Source organism: Equus asinus, chromosome 18, assembly GCF_041296235.1.
Source record: "Equus asinus isolate D_3611 breed Donkey chromosome 18, EquAss-T2T_v2, whole genome shotgun sequence".
NCBI classification, from domain to species: Eukaryota; Metazoa; Chordata; class Mammalia; order Perissodactyla; family Equidae; genus Equus; species Equus asinus.
The window spans coordinates 30994011-31015037 of record NC_091807.1 but is presented as its reverse complement, the minus strand read 5'-3'; the positions used below and the strand labels follow the sequence as shown (position 1 = coordinate 31015037).

Below are 21027 nucleotides of genomic sequence, written 5' to 3'. Positions count from 1 at the left end.
TTTCCCGCACCAAGAAAAGCAAAGAAGCAAAACAAATATTGAGTTGCTCTTTCTCCGTGTCATCAAAGTGAATCATTGAGTTGACGGCAACAAAATCCTTCCCACTTAACGCAGTGCTATTAAATTTTCACTTTTCATTTAACTTAAAAGCAGGTTACAAAATTGCCTGCAGAGTGGGACCTCATTTCTGTAAACAATGTATCTACAGTGTGTATGCGTGTGCAGAAATATGGCTGTACAAATGAAAGATTATCAATAGATACTCCCTAAGGGCTAGGATTATGGGCACTCTTTATTCTCTTTTTCATATTCCTGGAGCTTTCTCAGAATTTTCTAAACCTTCTACAACGAACCTCAATTACTTCTGTAATAAATTATTTCAAAAATAACCTTTGGCTCTTTTTTTTTTTTTATGTCAGTGAGTTTTGCCTTTTTGAGACTAAATCTAATCTCACAAGGCGTTTCTAGAATCTTTTTGTCAGGATTACTCTTAAAAATTAAAGTCAATCTTCAACTCCAAGAGAAGAGATGTGGCACAAAATAGCCACCTGTTTCCAGAACTCCTCTAAGATATTCCTCGGTGGTCTACAAATGGTTCCTGAGCCCCACCAAGTGCAAGGAACTGCACTGTGCTCTGTGCCTGGAGGTCAAAGATGCACAAGACATGATGCCAGTCTTCAAGATACCTGGCATTTAGCTGAGGTGTGAAGGCGTAAACAAATGTCAACAAAGCCGTGATATTGGAAAGCACACCGCGCCTCGGGCCAGCAAGGACAGTTCATTTAGCAAGCTGTGGGAGCCAAGCAGCACACAGGAGATGGAGGGCAATGAGGAGCCACTGAAGATTTTACAGCGGAGAAGTGACATCATCAGATCTGCGCTTCAGGAAGATTAAGGTCCGTGGAATGTACAATTGTACTTGAGCAGGTAGAGGCTGGGGGCGGGGGGAACAATTGCAATAAATGTCAAGTGAAAAGAATGCTGGGTGTTAGGTCCAGCACAGCCACTAATGACGTGACTTTGAACCTGTCACTTCTACTGCCTGGGACGAGTTTCCTCACCTGACAAGTGAGAGAGTTGAACTAGACTCTCCAAGTTCCTTTCCAGCTGTCAAAATTCTTTAGTTCCATGATCCAAGCAAAAATGATAAAGGCCTGAAACCACGTGTTGCAGTGGCGAGGACAGGAACGGTTTGATTCCAGCAGATGCCTCTTGGAGGGAGCTGCTAAGTCATCTTCAGCACAGCCACCAACAAAATAAGGTCAGGTTTTCCCCTCTTACTCCTGTTTGTACCCCTCAAGGGCTTTGCAGCAAATCTTTTCTTTTCACATTTTTTTTTTACTGAGATATAACTTACATAGTGTAAAATTCACCATTTTAAAAAACACAACTGGGGGCTGGCCTGATGGCGCAGTGGTTAAGTTCACAAGTTCCTGCTTCTGTGGCCTGGGGTTTGCCGGTTCGGATCCCAGGTGTGGACATGGCACCACTTGTCAAGTCATGCTGTGGCAGTCATCCCACATATAAAGTAGAGGAAGACGGGCACGGATGTTAGCTCAGGGCTAATCTTCCTCAAAAACAAAACAAAACACAATTTAGTGGGTCTTAGCAAATTCACAAATTTGTGCAACCATCACCACTATCTAATTCCAGAATGTTTTCATCACCCCAAAAAAAGAAATCCCATATGGGTTAGCAGTCACTCCCCATTTCCCCTTCCCTCAGCCCTTGGCAACCACTACTGTGCTTTTCATTTCTATGGGTTTGCCTCTTTGTGGACATATCATACAAATGAAATTATACAATCTGTGGCCTTTTGTGTCTGGCTTCTTTCACGCAGCATACTGTTTTCAAGGTCTATCCATGTGGTAGCATGTGTCAGTACTTCATTCTTTTTTATGGCTGAATAATATTCCGTTGTATGGATATGCCACATTTTGTTTATCTGTTCATCTGCTGATGAACATCTGGGTTGTTTCCACCTTTCAGCAGTGCACTGAATTTTCTGCTCTTGTTTATGAGAGGAAAAACTGCCACATGAGCTTCCACTATTTGAATTTTAAAAGAAGTGGAAATTTGGAATGGAGGGAGCACGGTCACTCTTGGACAGTGACAAAATCACCTTCATCTGCAGTAACCATCATAGACATTCATTCTGACAAGTTTTTCCACAGATACCGCAGGGGTAAACAAAATATTTGTATCTCCAGAGAGTGTGTGCCTTCAAGTGAAAATTTTTGAGCAGCAAAGCCCATTCCATGGATTAAAAAATGCCACAGGATTAGGGGATAATCTTTAGCTTTCATGTTCTGCCAATGAAAGGGAATTGAATTTGTAGATTCCCAGGCATAACGGAAGCCAAATCTCAGCCTATGTGTGACCTGCTTTTCACTCTGTAAACAGCCAGTTCAGACCCAGGCACATCGGTTTCAGCATCACTTCTCCTTTTCCCACAGTCCAAGCTGTTAATTTCCTCACTGTATTTTTATGAGCTGGAAAAACATGAAATATCACTGAACTGTCAATGCTCAGGTTACAATAAAAGAGTCGAGATATCCTTGTCTTTTCCTAAATCAAACTAAATTTAAAAATTAGGCCAATAAAATATTTATCTGGTTGACATGAGACCTCTGAGTTCAGGCCTTCCTAAATGGGAGGGGAGGCGGGAAAAAAAACTCAGCTGTAATTTCAAAATTATCACACAGACCAGAAAGAGAGTAGAGAGTCTTAAGGTTAATAGCTTTATCACCAAGGAAAAACATTTATTAAGCACCTACTTTGTGCCAGGAAGACTGATGAGTTTTCTGGTCTCTCATAGTCTAATTAAAGAGAAAAGATATAACCATTAAAAATCATCAAAATTTGCCAGAGGTCAGGAGGAGGAGAGAATGGAGAGTGACTTCTAATGGGTATGGAATTTCTTTTTGGCCTGATGAAAATGTTCTTGAATTAGATACTGTTGATAGTTACACAACCTTGTGAATATTTAAAAAAAAAAAAACACTGAGACGTACATTTTAAAAGGCTACATGAATTTTATGGTAGGTGAATTATATCTCAATAAAATAAAAAATTGAAATAATAATGACACATCACAATATTACAAAAAAGAAAAAACATGCCAGGGGGTAGGGTGGAAGACAGGTTTTTCGTTCAAATGTGAGTTTTGCTACTGAGCAAAAACTGTAGTAAATTTCCCTGAATTGTTGTCACTACACAAATTCACTGGAGCTCTCCTCCAGCTGTTCCCACTGCAGGGACCTGGCACCCCCAAATCCCCAGTTTTCCTTGGTTCAATAGACACCTCATCCACAGACTTCAGTGGAAGTTCTCTTGATTGCTTTGCCCCCAAGGATGTGTGTTTCAAGAGAACGCTGCCTGGCTTACAACGTGATTTGGAAATGTGCTGCTGGCTGTGGTTCATGCATTTTATCAAGTGTTTTTAACTTTGTACTAGCTGGGACCATGAAGGGCACAGTTTTAGAAGGTTAAAGTGAAAAAATAATCTGACACCAGAAAACTTCAGCAGGGGCCGCCAAGCAGCAAGCTGCCTGGCAATGGTCAATATTCCTGAGTCCCAGGGGCAGCTTCACATCTAGAGGTTGCACAGTGGCCGCTGGTAGAGTTTGGGACTAAATAATATAGTAGCTGAGCCCAGGGTCTTTGGGGACAAGCCAACTGACTGGCCATGTAATCTTGTGCATGTCAATTAACATCTCTAAAACACAGTTTCCTAATCTGTAAAATGGGGGTGATTTTATCCATAGGTAACCTATGGGGTTTTGAAAAGATTAGGTGAGTAAATGAATATAAAGTGAGTGTCTGGCATGCACTAACCACTTAGTAAGTGGTGGCTGCTGTTAAAATTACTATTACTTCTTATGTTGCTGCTCTCTGACCATCCTTAAGGAAGGAGGGTGTTTGCCACACCTAATGACCTTCAAGAATGCTGGCAATCTGGTTGAGTGTATTTTGATTGTCGTCCCACTTAGACACGTCACATTCTAAAATAAGACAGTGCAGCTAAAGAGCATGGGTCCAGGGACATCCTGGGGGAACTGAGTTGAGATTTCCTGATGGAACAAACAAACCAGTTTCTCTATTCCGCCATTTTTCATCATCTTTAGACTTTAAGCTATTTAATCCAAGTGCCTTCCCCTCACAGGTTCTCAAAGGGTGGTACCAGATAGTCTATGTCAGAACCGGGTGGGATGCTCATTTAAAATACACAATTCTCAGGCCCCACCTAGAACTACTTCACTGGAGCTTCCAGGGAGGGAATCTGCATTTCAACGAGCTCCTCACAGCCTCTTCTGCATGCTAGAGAGTAAGAACTGCAGCATGGATTTGAGGAAACTGAGCCTCTGCAGCCCAAGTGCCTAAAACTGCCAGTGCCAGGCCCATGGCTGGTGCTTAAGACATATTTTTCTTAATAAATAGGGAAAAAAAGGACTAAACAAAATTGAGGAAATTTGTAGAGGCTAAATAAAAATTATGAATGGATGGATGAATGGATGTATGAATGGATGGGTGGATGGATGGACTGGTAGGTGGGTGGATGGATGGATGAATGGTTGGGTAGATGAATGGATGGGTGGATGGATGGACTGGTAGGTGGGTGGATGGATGGATGAATGGTTGGGTAGATGAATGGATGGGTGGATGGATGGACTGGTAGGTGGATGGATGGATGGATGAATGGTTGAGCAGACGAATGGATGGGTGGATGGATGAATGGATGGGTGGATGGATGAAGCAGTCACATGTGTCTAGTTTCTTTGCTTCTCCTCAACATGTTGACCCTGAAGAGGAAACCATTAAGATTTATTGAGGGAATTTTTCCTCAGTATAGAAGCATTAACTGATGATTAAAATTTAGAAAATGCAGAAAAGCACCAAAGAAAAAACAAACAAAAATCACCGCTTATAAGTTACCACCATCCATATGTTTGTGCTGTTCCTTCTGAGTTTTTGTACAAAGCATATAAATACATGATGATTTAACAAAATATCAGCATGTTATACATGGAATACTTTTTTTTTCACTGAATACTCTTCTGAGCCTACTTTTTTTAACTTGGTAATGCTTTATGAATATTTTCTCAGCTCAGCAAATTCTTCCTCACCATAATTTTAAATGGTAGCATAATATTCCTTCATAAATATACTATGATTTATTTTAACCCTGTCCAATCATTGAACATTCAAGCTCAATAATTAATTAAAAATAAAATGTACATGCAAATTCTAATTCATATGTCTTCAGTGGACATCTGTAGTTTTTTAAGTTCCAGAATTGATTTCAATCAGTAGCCAGGATTGATGGCTACTACTGCCTATGACAGACTACTTCTAGAATGTTCTCAGGAAGCCTTTGGAATTGGAACACAAGTAAGAAAAATTTCCATGCCTCAAGAATGTCAGCAAACCTGGATTGTATAAACTCAGCTGATTCCAGGGCACATAGCACTGTCTCAGATCACCAGAGGGAAGAGCACTGGTCCTCTCCTCATCGTCACAAGTGGACCAATTAGATCCAGTGCAGCCAAGATGGTACCAACCTCATTTGTGATGAACCACCACTTTGAGAACTATACAGTGATGCTCTGCCAACTGGAATGATTTATTTTTATCATTTCTTTCCCTTTCGTTACTTCAGTTAGTTGCCAAGATATGACAGGAGGAGCTTGCTTTCTCTTTGGGACTCATATATAGAAGGAATTCCTATAAATTTAAAGATTTAAAGATTAAAGAAAGCCCAGAAACTATAAAATTATGTGCAATTTAATTAGTTTGATTTTTAGATGAACACATACCAATTTCTTCTCCAATATATATAGAAAAAAGGAAAAGTGATTTTAAAAGTTAAAAACTGATTCAAGGGGAATTGGCAACATCTCCTTGAAGGCAGGGTCAGCCTTGGTTGCCTTCATCCCCTGCAGCATGTATCATGGTCTCTACCACACAGTGAATGTTTGTTAAATGAATTAATGCCTGAATGAATGAATTAGGGATGGTCCTCTATCCCACTTCAAGCCATTCAATATAGATAGTCTGTACTACTTTGTTTTCCTGAAGATTTGACCTTAGTCTCAAAGACCACCCCACTAATAACTCCCTCATTGCATAAAAACTCAAAATAGTGCCTTTATCCAGCCTTGCAATTCTATGCACAGAAGTATGTCACAATCTCCCCCACAGGATGTCCCCAGCAAAATGAAAAGCCTCAGTATTCCTTACCACTTTCGGGTCACAAGGACCATCGGCAAGGGCACACCAACTCATTTGCTACAGAAACTGTGGCTGCCTTTAAACCCTAAGGTATAAAAAGCCTTCTTTATTTGCAAGTCACCTTGTCTATGCAGTTCGCAGCCTCTCTGTTCCGTGGGGTTGGCTGTGACCACTGAGCTTGCCATTGATCTTCTCCATCCTCCTTGTACTCAACAGAATTGTCCCCAACAGCCTGATTTACCAGGACCCTCAAAGCCAGGGTCCTCTCTGTGTGCTCCTTTACTGATAAAACAATGAAATAAATGCTCTGCCACCAAGTTTTATCAACGGTTTCTTGCCCAGGGCATTCCACTAAGGGATGCAGGCAGATCACATCACTCTGCTCGGCATTTCAAAATCCAGCTGCACCACACGCTGCCCCACCTTCTGGGCGCTTCCCCTCCTGTCTGTATACGTTCCTTGCCCTGACTTTTACTTTCGCTTTCACTACATCTATATAATTGTGCAAAGAAAAAAAATTGTGTAATTTCCTTTTTTTACCATATAATTTCCTTTTTTACATTGAACTCCTACAAAGCCTCTACTGTTCTCACATTTTTATTTGCACCAAATATACATACTCCTTTTTTTTTTTTAAGTAAACAGCGTTCAATGCTTACTTGTTTACCGGGAAATCCTGAGAGCTCATTGTTCTAAAATGACTAGTCCGTCTTTCCTCATAAACTCCCAGATGAAGAGACCCACTTCTGGCGCACTCAGCTGGGGCTGCTCCCCCTGCAGGAAAGCTCTTCCAAAACAGGGCTGGTTTTGACAATAACCACTTCTTAGCTTTCAGAAGAAAGGATGAAGCTCTGTTTTATGTTCTAAGCCATAGCTCAAGAAGATGAAAGTAAGAATTAAAATTCCATCATGAAGAATGGTCCAGGTTTGTGCTCATCTTGCCTCTATAGAAACACGATATGTAAAGGGACTATCTTAAAGAGGAGAATAACAGTTCAAGTTCATGGTACGTGGACTTGACGCCAGCACTGTGCTGAATGCTTTACAGGCATCAACTCACAGGATCCATACTGTTCCTATCTGCATTCTTCAGCTCAAGAAACTGAGGCACAGAGGTTAGGAGACTCACAGCTGGTGAGTGGCAGGCTGGGATTCCAACCGGGACCTTGGGGCTGCAGAGATACAACGGATAACGAATAACAACCAAACCCCAGTGACGGAGGCCCAGGCAGGGCCACCAAATAGAAGCATTGCATAGCACATCAGAAAGGGCGCCAAACATACTGTTGACTGTGTTCACCATTTTTCTCAATTTACAGTCAACATTTTTAGGAAATCAACAAACATAAGAATGTTCTGGATGTATCATTTGCTCGTTCCTTCTGTCATTACCATCTCCCAGAATAGGGTGCCTGTTTAACAGCATAACTTTTCCCTGAACTGCCCCAAACCCAGAAAGAGGAAGGGCTTTGAGAAGGAAGTGTTACTTCTGGTCCAATCCAGGAGTGTTTTTCCATAGAGTCTGAGGAGGCAATGCCAAGAAAACCTGGTTGAGATGACCAAAAACTGGGCTGCCAAGGAAAATGCAAGAAGTGAGGGGGGAGCTGGGACCCGTGTGGAGCTGAAAGAACATTAGAAGGGGGAGTTTCCAGGGATTCTGAGACTGGCTTCCCCACTGAGGCTGCATGATGGGTGGATAAACTACCCGTCTGGGCCCCAAAACTCAAGGAGCCTGGATTAGAGCATCTCTCAGGCATCATTTTGTCTGTCGATCTCACAATATTCTGATTCCTGCTTGTGTGAGCACCATCACCAAGGTTTGAAGTGAAAGCTCTAGAAAGAAATTGATTCTGAAGCCAGAGTTTACAACATGAGCAGATGGCTCCCCCCAGTGTCGGGATGATCCTTCAGAAACCTGGACCAGGCTGACCACCAGCAGTGACCTTGAGCACGGAGTTATTTGACTGCTTCCAGGTGGGCACGACCTGCAGGCCTGGAGGAGAAGGGGAGGGAAGGGGCCCGTGCTCAGGGTGGGGGACCACTTCCTGCAGTGCAGGGTCCTCCCTCTGTCGCCTTCCAGATCCCGGTGATCTGTGCTGCAGCCCTAAGACAGCTTTCTCCAAAGACAAAAAAAATCATCAAGCTATTTTTCGTGTGTTTTATTTGCCCTTTTCCTCTGTACTAGATGCACCAAATCCGAAGGATAAACAGTTTTAAATCATATGGTCATAATACTTGCGTCCCTTTGTCCATTTTCCTCAACACTTTTTCTTGTTCAAAGCCTGATCAGTTCCAACCCAGGGGCCTCTGCCCATTGGCAGGCCCGCCCTCTAACCCCCTCTAACAGGCCTGCATAGAAAGCTCCCAAAGTCATTTTCCCATTCTTGAGGTTTAAATAGAAAGATGAGCTACACATGAAGTTCTAAATCGGGGCTGCCAGACTATGACCCCGAGACAGCAAGCGGCTCCAGTCTGCTATAAAGCATCCATGTACAGACAGTTCTCAAAATCGACTCAGAGGAACAAAGAACTAAAAACAAAGAGAAAATTGGTGCAGAGTTCACCCTGAGATAAATACATGACTAACGCAAACATTTCCCAGGTCCTTTCAGTGTAATAAAATGTGTAGGGAAAACCTTTGCCATGTAGGTTCCATTCTTATTGTGTATTCTGCAAAGCTAAAGAAAATGTCCCCCAGGCTGGTGGAGTCTACACTGAAACTATGGGAAGGAACATTGGAGGTTCTCTGGTCCAAATTTGGAGGCTGGTCCTTCTCCGAGCTCATTAACTTGAGGCACTTGCCCTTCCTGACAGAAGCCGAGTGTAATCGAAACTAGAGCAGATGCATCTCTCCTTTAAGTGACACACAGTTAAGTGACAGAATCACGGGCATCCTTTTTTTGTGTGTGTGTGATTACAGTAGTGACACATACTCATTATAGAATAATACAGAATGTAGTTTGTAATTTTTTCCTGAGGGTCATTAAATATTTTTCTCTAGCATTAAATACTTTTTAAAAGTCTCACTGTAATGGCCGCATAATGTGCCATTTTAAAAGCCACTCTCTTATGCTCAGACATTTGTTTCCAATTTTTTGCTCTTTTATAGTGAATGCAGTGAACATTTTGCACACTAACCTTCATCCAGATTTCTGAGTTTTAGAAGGGTTCTTTCTGGGTCAAGGGGAAAGTCACTTCATTTTTTAAAAACATATGCAATGGAGGGTCTCATGATACCCAAGCTGCTGTTTTCCGTGCCAGCATATGGTGCCTTTGTAGATAAAGCAAAACAGTGAGCAATATTTGCTTTGAATTGAAAGTCAGCATAAGACAAAAATACTGAGATCTGATGTCTGGTTGTGCTATCGCTGTGGCCCTGCCCTGTGGTCTTGGGCAAGTCCCTTTGACTCCATCAGCCTCAGCAGCTAAAACAGCTAATTTGTAAACAATTTGAGTTTGTGCAGAAGGAAAGCATGATAAAGCAGTGTTGAGTCTTTTCCCTTCTTCTACGAGACAAAATTCTTTTTTTCCTTTCCAAATTCTCTATTCCTGCGTAGCAGAAGGCATGGCAGTCCCACAGCTGGGTCGTTGCTGCCAGCTGATCCCTCGTAAGAGTTTGCATAGGGGCCCTGGCCTGTCCTTGCAGTGCTCTGCCTGCAGCGAGATTTCAGAGATGCCCAGGACTCCAAGAGCAGGCGGAAAGAAGCATTGACAGCAGAGGCGTCAGGCTTCAGGGCTTCCTCTGTGTTTCTCCGATGGTCCAGATCACCAAGATGTAAAGAGTAGGCACTGGCATCAAAATCCCGTGCCCAGAAGTACTCCCTGAGACCCAGAACTGCCAGATCCCAGACGAGCGGCCTAAAACAGGATCCGAGAAGTCTTAGCACCTGAAAGTGGTGGAATCCCAGACAACCTACATCTTAGAATTATCCTGAGACTCAAAATAAAAATGAAATCATATACGTGCAACCCGAAAACTCAAACAACTACAAACTGCTATTTTGGCGACACGCAAGGGGCTGGAATGGGATGGGGGTGAATACAAAGGAAATAGAGAGCACAGACCCGCTGCTATGCAACCGCACAGTTTACTTCTAGTGGATTATCAATATAATAGAGAGTCTAGAGTTTTCCAAGTGCATCTGGCCCCAGAACACTTCATTTGTAGACATCTATTAACACCCACACATTCAGAAACATGGGTTTGTGGTTTGATTTCACATAGTACGTAAGGTCTAGAAAGGCAAGTTCCTTGTCTGCTGTCCCTTCAGGGCATGGAACAGCTGCTTACATATATTAGGTGCTCAGTAAAATGTGTTGTATAACGAATATACTTTCCGTTCAGCTTATTTGAAAATAGCCCCTGAAAATAGTTTGCAGAGTGGAGTGAAACAGGGATTTTATGCACTTTGAGTGAAAGTGTACATTGGTTAAAACTTTTGAAAAGCAGCTTGGCCTCGTGCATCAAAGACTTTTAAAGGGCTCATACCCTCTCACCAAGTTGTGCCAGTTCTGGGAATCTATTTGGAAGTTATCCTAAATATTAAAAAAAAAAAAAGGTTGTGTCTAAAGATGCTCAGGAGATGCAATATTGTTTAAAATGGAAAAAAACTAGAAACCATCTGAATTATGTTCAAAATTCATTTAATAATTAAGTTACAGAATATCCACCTGAGAGGTTATACTGCAGTCATTAAAATGATCTTCATATAGTTTATATAACTTGGGAATATGCTTATATTGTAGGCATGTATTCACAATCCATATACAATTTAGCATCCTTTTTTCTCTTGTATTAAGGAAAAAGGCAAGATACTAAATTATATGCATATTGTGAATTGGTATGTGTAATAAAAACAAACACAAAATAAAGAATAACATTGAGCGCCACTCTGTCAGGCAATTGTTCTAAGTACTTTACACATATATTAACTTCTTTATTTTTTCTAACAACCTATAAGGCAAGTATTATCATAATACTCATTTTATCAATGAGAAAACTGAAGCACAGAGAAGTTATATAATTGGGGAAGGTCACTGAAGGGACCGGGATTCTCGTCTGGGCAGTTCAGGCTACTGCCTGAAAAAACATTGGGAGACAACACACCAAAAAAGCATTGACAACAAATGGTTGAAAAGAGGGCAATTAAAATCCTGCTACAACAACAACAAAAAATTAAAATAAAAAAATAATAAAATCTTTCTACCTTTCTGCATCCTTACAAGTTTTTTTAATGATGAGAAAACTGCACCCTAAGGGGGTAAAGTAATGAATTAATGTGTTCCTATAAATAGATCTGAGCAGGAAAAAAATCTTTTTAATTGACCATGAGACCCCATTATTGCAACCAGGGAACTCCCGCTTGTGCTCTGAAGGCCAATCCTCTTCTGTACAGAAGAGAAACCTAGAGCAACCTCCATTTAGGGGGAAGTAGATTGAAATGGGTTGTTTTTATGAATGCAGAGAAACTGGCCAAGGCTAGCGTTGGGTTCTCAGTTTTAATGTCACACTTGCTCAAACCCCAGTTCTATTTTAGATCCGATCCTCGGATAATCACCCTGCTTTATCCAGCATCAAGAATTTAAGCTCCAGAACCTCACACGCCCACAAACCAACTGGTCAATGCTGAACTCAGGTGAGATGGGGCAGAGTGAGGGTGGGATGATGGAGGGACAGTCGCCGCCCGGGTCCTGGACACGTCGAGTCGACTCCTGGAGCTTGAGGCTAGTTTTTCACACAACACTCGCAACTGCGTTTGACATACCCTTTGGCGTGGTAGGAAGAAGACATAAAGATGCTAATGATGCTAGCGATGAATGTGAAATGGAACAAATGCCACCATATTTATCTAAGTGGAAATTTTAACGCTAGGGACAATAAATGCACTCTACAGTCAGGGCCGCTTAGTCAGTAACTTCAGGATTTCATTTCCAGGTACTGCGCGAGCCCTCTTGCCCCATTCCCAGCCCTGTAAGACGAGCCTTACCAGCCGCTTCTAAGAACTACAACTCCCAGCCTGACAGAGGTCACTGCGCATGCGGCTGACGACCTACGCCTACACCTCCCAGGGGGCTCGGCGGCTACGCTGACGCACGCATGCTCCCTCGCGTCTCTTTCTCCAGCTTGGGTTTGACCTACAGCCGCCCAGGAGAAGATGGCCGTTCCAGGGGTGTCCGGGCTCTCCCGGCAGGTGAGAGAACGGACGTCCTAAAAGCCAGCGGGAGGATCCCTCCTGGGGTGATCCGTACCAGACCCCTAGTGCCACGGTGCGAGGCCACAGTTGGGGAAGCGTGGCCGCGGTTCAAGGTCGTGCGGCCCAGCAGTGGCAGCCACGCAAGGCGGCTCTAGCGGCCCTGCCTTTGCCCGGGGCCGTGGGCGCGGGGCTGACCTTGGACCTTGGACCGCGGCGTCCTCCAAGCACGGTCCCGGGAAGCAGCTGGCTTGAGGGGCCCCGGAGATGGGGGCCAGCTTCCTTGGACTCCGAGGAAAGGACGTGGCCCACCCCCGGATCATCTTCCTGTGTCGCTGTGGTCACACCTGGCAGGGGTCACTAGTGATGCCAAGGAATATTTGTAAAGCCACATTTCGTATTTTTGTAAAGAAAATGAAACGGAAAAGTTTAAATGAGTCTTCCTTGACTCCTTAGTCAGTTAAGGAGTAGAGCTGAGACTTGAACCCACAGAGTCTCCTGGAAGATGGAGTTGGGAAGAAAATCCGTGCTTTTTACCGTGCATATCAACACAGTGCTTTACATAGGGTGACCCCGTCCGGGTTACGTACGTTTTCCATAGGTGTTAAAACGTCTTTTAATCCTTGCAGCCAGTTTTGGTGTCGTGCGCTCCAGAGCTGGAGTTATTTGAAGGTGACCTGTCCACTCTTGCAGGTGCTTTTTGAGCTGTGGATTCCAGCTCTGTCGCTTGATAGACAAGATACCATCTCTCAGAATTAGGGCCTGTGCTCACGTCAGACTCTGCTTCGATACTCAGAGGATTGATCTTTATTTTCAGAGAGCATTTGGGTTCTAAAAAAGGACATCCAGGGGGCCAGCCCTGGGGCCAAGTGGTTCAAGTTCTGCACTCTCCGCTTCCGTGGCCCAGGTTGGCGAGTTCAGCTCCCAGCATGGGCCTACGCCACTCAGTAGCCATGCTGTGGAGGCATCCCACGTACAAGATAGAGGAAGATGGGTGCAGATGTTAGCTCAGGGCTAATCTTCCTCACCTGAAAAAAGGTACATCTCTTACAGATCGTGAGTGGAGTCCTGCCACTGTTTAGTAAAATCCTGCTCAAAGGTGGTAATATACCTGTGAAAAATCTTGTTAAAATCATTTTGAAATATGTATTTCATCAGAATTAGTGTTTTCTCCCTCATTCTGGTGGGCTAGCCTCAGCCTGTTCCTAGCAATTTGAGATGGTTCTCAGTGGGGCAATTTACTCGTAGGTAGTAGAGAGCAGCTACCCTCAGTAATCTATGTGATGATACAAAGAAACTAGTCATTTAAAAGTCATATTGAATGCTTTCTATTATTGGCTTAAATGCAGAAATCGTTCCAGTAATCTTGTTTGATCTTCTGTCTGTTGTTTTAAAGGTGCGATGCTTCAGTACATCTGTGGTCAGGCCATTTGCCAAGCTCGTGAGGGTATGTCGACTTAATCTTTTGTAATTGTAAAGCAGATAAAAGTGTGTGAGTCAAACAGCAGTACAGTTAGGGCCTGGATTTCTGTATAGTTGCTCCCTAAACCTTTCTGCACAATTTGCGGATCCCAAAATATGTGTGCATGGGGGTAGGGAATGGCATGCTCTTGAACGCCTGCTAAATGACAGGCCTATGCATGACCTTTAAATACGAGAATTTCTTCAAACCTCTTAACAGATGGGAAGTAGCTGGTCTTCCCATTTCTACAAAAGAGGAAACCGAGACTCTGGGAAAACTTGCCCGAGGTAACTCGGCTTGGTCTTGGAGTCAGACAGGAACTAAATCTGCCTCATTCAAAGCCTTTGCTCTTCCACTGCAAGCCTGCAGCACCGCTAAGCATAGTAGTCATACGTTGACGGTAGTGTGTAGGAAAGAAGCCTACAGTTTATTGTGAAAAGTAGTTCAAACATCAGGCACTTAGTAAATTGCTAAAGGGCTCTGTTAAACTGAACATTGTTGGGAGGCTCTGTAAGGGAAATTTATAGTATTGCTGTGAAATGTACGAAAGTGTACTTGTATGTATTTGATAAACGCTCATTTTCCTGGCTCTAACATGTTCAAAACTGCCTTCTCTCAGTGTTAAAAACCTCCTGTATTTGGAACTGAATAGTTATTGAGTTGAAAGGAAGCGTAATCTCATGGCAAAATTATCATAATTAAATTACAGACTGTTCGAGCCGAAAGGGACTTTAGACACTGTGTTTGCTAAGCTCCTCGTTTTAAGGTGAGGACTTGGAAGCTCAAAGATTGAGTGACCTGGCCAAGGAAACATCCCTAATTTGTGTGAAAGTTGCCATTCAGGATAGCTCTTTGATAACATGTTTAAACTGTTTTGTGCTATAAAAGATGTATTTTTTAAATTGTAAATATTGAATTCTGTTGACAGTGTAATGTTGTCTTAACTGGCTTTCCTCTTCCCTTCCTCCCCTGCCCCCCCTTTTTATTAAAGCCACCTGTTCAGGTCTATGGTGTCGAGGGTCGCTATGCCACTGCGCTTTATTCTGCTGCATCTAAACAGAATAAACTGGAACAAGTAGAAAAGGAATTGTTGAGAGTAGCGGTAAGAAGCTTTCCTGTTCATTACTTACTAAGTTCCCATTGTATGTTTTTCCCTTTAGCTTTGACTCTGCATCCCTAACGAGGTATATCGTAAGAGAAAAAGAACTACAAAAAAAGAAAAAGAAAAAAACCTATTTTCTGTAACCATATCGATAGTAATAATACTGGGTAGTATTGTTCTGAACCTATTGTATAATAGGTACATATAAGGGTATTAATATTAGAAACCAAGATTTCGGGCTAAGAGAAAGAAATCGAAAATCAAAATATAAGGTGGTAAGTTAAGAAAAAATGCCATTTCAAAAGAGAATTAAAAGTCACCTTTGAAAATCTATGCTTGTATTCCAGATACTTTCAAAATGGTCCTTAGAATATATGATGATTTTGTTTTACTGGGAATTTATTTCCCTTCTGAAGCCTTCCCTCAGTTGAATTATTACTTTATTCCAAGATGTGAGGGGGAAATGATGAGTAGGGCTTGCTGGGCAGCACAATTAGTAAAGGTGTGGGAGCTCCATGGTGATGCTAGAGAACTGACAGCATGAGGCTACAGAGGAAAGAAAGAAGACCGCCCAGACTAGTTATATAGAGTAATACTTAACATGGTTTGTTCAGTTTTCATTTTGAGCCTTTATTGGAACTTTGTCCTGCCAGACAGTAATTGTAGCGCTCTGTTCCTTCCTTTGTCCGCTTAGGTCTGCAGATAATGCTTACAGTCTTAGTCGGGGTGAGCAGCCCTTAATGATCCTCACCAAGCCAGCAGCCTTTCTGTTGGAAACACTTGCGGGGGGGTGGGGGGGGGGTAGCAAGAGCCAGCAGGTCTCTCACAGGCATTTTTGGGGAGATAATTATTGCCCACTGCTGTCATTTATGCCCATTTTAAACCTGAACGGTCATGTTCTCAGTGGAGAGAAGGACCGAGTTGTGGACATTAGAGTGGGCTTTGACTGAAACCTGGCAGTCAAGATGTGGAGACGCAGAAGAGAGGCAGTCACCGTCAGATTCTCATAAAGGAAGGTCAGCGATTTCCGGCACTGAGAGGAAAGTGTGATGCTACTCAGGGGGCATAGACAGTCCACAGAAACAGATAAGAAACATGCAATACTGGATAACCTAAACTCCAGAATGCTTTTAATTTGTATAAGCCCGCAATTTTTCTGGAAAAATGTTGTTTCTATGGGGCCCCTCCAGTGGAATTTTTACCAGTAGATCGCAGTGTATGACAAGTAGCCTGGATCAGAGGCAGAATTCTGGCCAGGAGCCTGGGAGAAGGGACTAAGAGAGTAACCAGAATAGGGCTATATAATAGAAAGGTGCCCAGGTGGAAACAGCCGACGGCTCGTCAGAACTCAGCCCTGGTACCAGGGGAGCAAGGTGCTGGAGGCTGCCCTTGGTCACTGAATCCAGACATCTGCGCATCAACAAAATGGAGATGAAGCGGTTTCTCTCGTGGCAGTTGCACTCTTGACTTTTTGTCCACTCCCTCCCAGACTGACTGAGGCTGCTCTGGAAACACCGGAGGTCTGTCACAGGGCTGCATTGGTTCTCCGGAGCTCTGTAGGAAGCAGGACAGCATCAGGATCTGCCTGAGACAGAGAGCCCCCTCCAGGGGAATGGCAAGGAGGCCTCCTTAGTCAGAGCACCGTTTTAGGATTGCACTTGAATGTTGGCATCACCGGCATCCTCTTAGAATGTGAAAAACTAGAGTGCTACCCATGCCAAATACATTAAATATGCAGTGAATTGAATATTTTGGCTGCTTAGACTTTCAGTAATCTCTCTTGAAGAGCAAAAATAAGTTTAAGAAGCTTCATAAAGTGTTTTTAAATTTTTTAAGGAACATTTTTGTATCCGGTGTAAAATCATGGTGTGGTGTTCTTAAGGGTAAACTATTTGATTGCAAGCCTTTCTTCATATGTTCTTTGAGAATGTTCCCTTAAGTCATGAAATACATGATTTGTAAGAAAGTATATGTGTGGCAGCTAGGCTCATTTGTGCTCTAAAGAGTTTAAGAAACTATTTTTTGGTGCTTTTAGCAAATCTTGAAGGAACCCAAAATGGCTGCATCTATTATGAATCCCTACATAAAGCGTTCCGTTAAAATGAAAAGCCTAAATGACATGACAGCAAAGGAGAGGTTCTCTCCCCTCACGTCCAACCTGATCAGTAAGTATTAGATCTTTTTCACTGAAGTCTCTGAAAATTTTGCTGCTGGAAATGCGGTCCATGGTCCAGGATCACCCGCATCACCTGGGAGCCTTTCGGCAGTGAGGGATCGCAGGACTCGCTCCAACCTGCTGAGTCAGAACCTGCCTCTTAACCACCTCTCCAGGGGGATTGTGTGCACGTTAAAGTCTGAGGAGCGTTGTGTGAAGGATGTTAAGATGTAAGAACGTCTAATTTTGTAGTCAGTAGTTCAGCCCATGGAGGAGACCAGTGAGATTCATACCAAGAAAACGCTTTGTGGCCAGTGGCTCTGCCTCTGTCCTTGAAGACATTTGCATCCTTTGGTACCTTTGGATTGCTTTTCAAATTCCATGGTCAGTCAGAATAGTGTCCAAAGAAAGCGTTATCCCTGTCGTCATGTTTGAAATAGACAGTGTGTTAATTTGGGGGTTTGTAGCCAAACATTGGAGTCTGTGACATAAATCTGAAAATCAGATTGCAAGCTGTGATCAAGAAATCTGTTGCAAACCTGAGACGTCCCCCTTAATTAATTTAAATGCTTGTCAGTGTGGTCTTTTTTTAAACATTGAATATTCTTTTTAGATAACAAATTGCATCTTCTCCATTCACATTCTTAAAGGACATTGAATATGGTATTTTAAGGCCACAGATGTAGATTTGCTTTTGAGGTGAATATAATGAATCATGAATAATCTGTTTAAGTGAGTTTCATGTTACTGGCACACCTTCACTTTCCCAGATTTGCTTGCTGAAAATGGTCGCTTGAGCAATACCCCTGGAGTCGTTTCCGCCTTTTCTACCATAATGAGCGTCCACCGTGGAGAAGTACCTTGCACAGTCACTACTGCATCTGTAAGTAACGGGTTATCGCTGCTGCATTAGCCCTGGCATTCCATGCATCACACTTTGCAGAACAAAAAGAAAAAAAACAGGCTAAAACTAAGAAATTGGGAGAGGTGACTTGTCACCTGGGAGGTTCGCTTCGTTCTCATACCAGCTTCAGTGAGCCTCAACTTGGAAATGGCCATCGTGCATCTTGTTGCTTCCCTGACCAGTGGTGGTTCATGAGGGCTGCAGACTGGGTTAGAGTGTTGTAGGAATCAGTGGTTTATGTTCCATTGCAGGTGGGACTTACTTTGTAAATACCATATTGAGTAGCTGACTGAAGCTAGAATCTAGTCTTTGGTGGTGAATGGGCAGTGGTAGGGCTTGTTGTCTTGCTGAAGTGGGCTCTAAGGATAGCCACAGTTTATTGAGACCTACCATATGCTGGATACTTGATTATTTTATTTAATATCAAAAGGTTCATGTCCATTAGAAGTATAATTATCCTGTTTTACCGATGAGGAAACTGAAACCCAGGGAAATGAAACAGCTTGCCCGACAACACAAGGTGGCACCAGGGTTTGAACACAGGCTTCTCTCTCAGAACTCTGAGTTCCTAAGCCACACTGCCTCCGCAGAGTTAATTTTCTGGTTGTTGTCTTAAATATGTATTTTCTCCCTCCCGTAGTTCAGTTAGTATAGAAGAACTGTCTGTGGGGCTTAGTTACCAGGAGAGCGTGGTAGACTGACTTGGAATACGAGTACCTGACCTCATCTGGATTAATAGCTCTAGTGTTCAAAAGATATTCTAACTCCAAAAAAGCACCATTTCAAAGAGGCATTTTAGCGCACAGTCGCTGTGCGCACATTTGTAGTTCAGTAGTTGGAGCCCCCGGAGCACAGGGCTGGTTGGGAGTGCTCCCTGCCCAGGCATCTCCTGGAGCCCCTGTGACTGCACCCCTTCTCCTGACAGCGGAGCTCAGGCCAGGCCGCAGCGGCCCAGGGCCAAGCCCTGGCACAGGTGGTTCTTCAGTGATTACAAGGACCTGATTTTTTAAAGGCTGCTGCTTCTGTAAAAGTTCTTTAGAACCCACTGTTACTAGTGCTTTTCATGTTGAAACTCCTAGGTGAGTTTCCACTGTTTAAAAAAAATTATACCTGATAGACTGATTTCAAGTAGTGGCACTCGTCCTCGCTTGCTGGAGGGACCTTCGGGGGTTTAATCACTCTGGACCTCAGTTCTCTCACATGTAAAATGGGAATAAGAACTGCCGGCCTCCCTGCATTGTCCAGATAGGGGAGATGGTGGGTATGAAATGCCCTGCACAGACAGGTGCATGGCACTCCGTACACATCTAAATGGGGGTGTGCTTGTGCCTCAGAGCTCTCTACCCTCAGAGTCCCAGCAAAGAATGTTTTGGTTGAACGCTGGTCAATTTCCACCCTCCCCTCCCTCCCCCCCACCCCCGTCCCCAGCAACAAGGATGTTGTTAGATCTTTGCAAAGATGTGAAGGTTTTCTTGCTAGCTTTTGGACTCAGATGAAGGGGTAGGGAGGTGGGTTTGTGACAGGTAGAGGCCTCTCCTTCAGCAGCCTTTTCCATCCTCCCCTAACCAGGAGTGAGAGTTGGGGCAAGAGTCAAGAACACAGTCTGGACGCCTGGGCTGCATGCTCTGAAGAGATGCAGAGCTGTACTGGCTTCAGGAGCCAGCCCACTGCCCGGGCCCCCTTGGCGGGGTTCTGAGAGTGGAGTGGCATGCCAGAGCTCCTGGTAACCATGCATCTGAGAGATTATAGGACCAGGTCAGGCTGCTGCTTTTCATCCACAGAAATAATAGGCTTAAGCCGTGCCCACGGGGCTGCACAGAGAGGCCTGCATCCTCAGGCATTACAGACTTCAGGGTTTTCCTCTTAATCATTGCTGAGTTGCACTGCTAGCACCGTGGAGCAGAGACAGGGAGGGAGGGGCATTTATGAGCAGCAAGTGAGCTGTGGATGTGAGCTACCCCTGCGTTCCTGGGAGGAGGGCCTTCGCACACTCCCTGAACGCGGTGCTAATGAGAGACCGTGGCCATGCAGCTCCAGGACGGGGTCCCAGATGTCTGGGAATTCACAGGGCCTGGCTTGGTGGTGTGTGCCAGGGGTATTTTTTCCTTTTCTTTTACTATGGAAAGTTTCTGTTCTGCTTTCTCTAAATTTGAGGGATGGATTTGTCCTTTTCTAGCCTTTGGATGAAGCCACTCTTTCTGAGTTACAAACAGTCCTGAAGAGCTTCCTCAGTAAAGGCCAAGTACTGAAATTGGAAGTTAAGGTAGGTTTTTAATTATGTATGATGTGTTTCCTCAGGGAATTTGACACTTAAAATGGCTGTAGAAAGTGAAAAATTAGATCTGATTATGTACTAATCTGCCTGTAGTCGAAATTTTATATTTATTTTCATTTTGAATGGCTACTGATTCCATTCACAATCTGACTTCCGCTGTTTCCTTGACGTAATTATAACGTCTTACATCTGTGTCGCATGCAGACTTTTCAGAGCACTTTTTCATCTTTGCATTTGATTAGTGAAATGTCAACGTTTTCATATTTCCCACCTGTTTTCTTTCCTAGAATGATCCTTCCATCATGGGCGGAATGATTGTCCGGATTGGAGAGAAGTATGTTGATATGTCTGCAAAAACCAAGATCCAGAAGCTGAGCAGGGCTATGAGGGAGGTTTTCTAAAGTGTTGACTTTCTGTCGGTGAAAATTCTTAACGTTGGAGCGACAATAAAATGCTTCCTGACCAGGGCATACTGTGTTTACTTTGTCTTTTAAAGTGGAAATATAGGGAGCTTTATTTTTATATCTTTCTTTTAGTATCCCTCTAGTTTAAAGGTTAAAAGTCTTTTTGGCTGGAGAATTTAGTTTGTGTAGATTATGATTAGGAATTTATGGAAGCTTGTGTCCTGTAGGAAAAGTAGTTAACATTTATTGAGGCCTCATTTTATGCCAGGCTCTATTACAGACTTAATGTATCTTACCTCGTTT

The 21027-nt window shown here is 43.3% G+C and overlaps 1 protein-coding gene across 1 annotated transcript; it reads left to right on the top strand.

Moving 5' to 3' along the window:
• The first annotated feature begins 808 nt into the window (after positions 1-808).
• ATP5PO (ATP synthase peripheral stalk subunit OSCP) lies at positions 809-20788 on the top strand. The gene is made up of 9 exons (XM_014843727.3): positions 809-896; positions 11758-11867; positions 12167-12422; positions 13819-13869; positions 14876-14986; positions 17022-17151; positions 17912-18024; positions 20222-20308; positions 20608-20788. Exons 3-9 carry the CDS (start codon positions 12387-12389, stop codon positions 20719-20721), a joined length of 642 nt encoding a protein of 213 aa, XP_014699213.1. The 5' UTR covers positions 809-896; positions 11758-11867; positions 12167-12386; the 3' UTR covers positions 20722-20788.
• The last annotated feature ends 239 nt before the right edge of the window (positions 20789-21027 follow it).

Bases quoted from the DNA above. Each gene is read 5' to 3' on its own strand.
- ATP5PO (XM_014843727.3), top strand. From the start codon at position 12,387: ATGGCCGTTCCAGGGGTGTCCGGGCTCTCCCGGCAG. The intron at 12,423-13,818 runs GTGAGAGAACGG...GTTGTTTTAAAG, and splicing joins TGTCCGGGCTCTCCCGGCAG to GTGCGATGCTTCAGTACATC. The intron at 18,025-20,221 runs GTAAGTAACGGG...GTCCTTTTCTAG, and splicing joins GCACAGTCACTACTGCATCT to CCTTTGGATGAAGCCACTCT.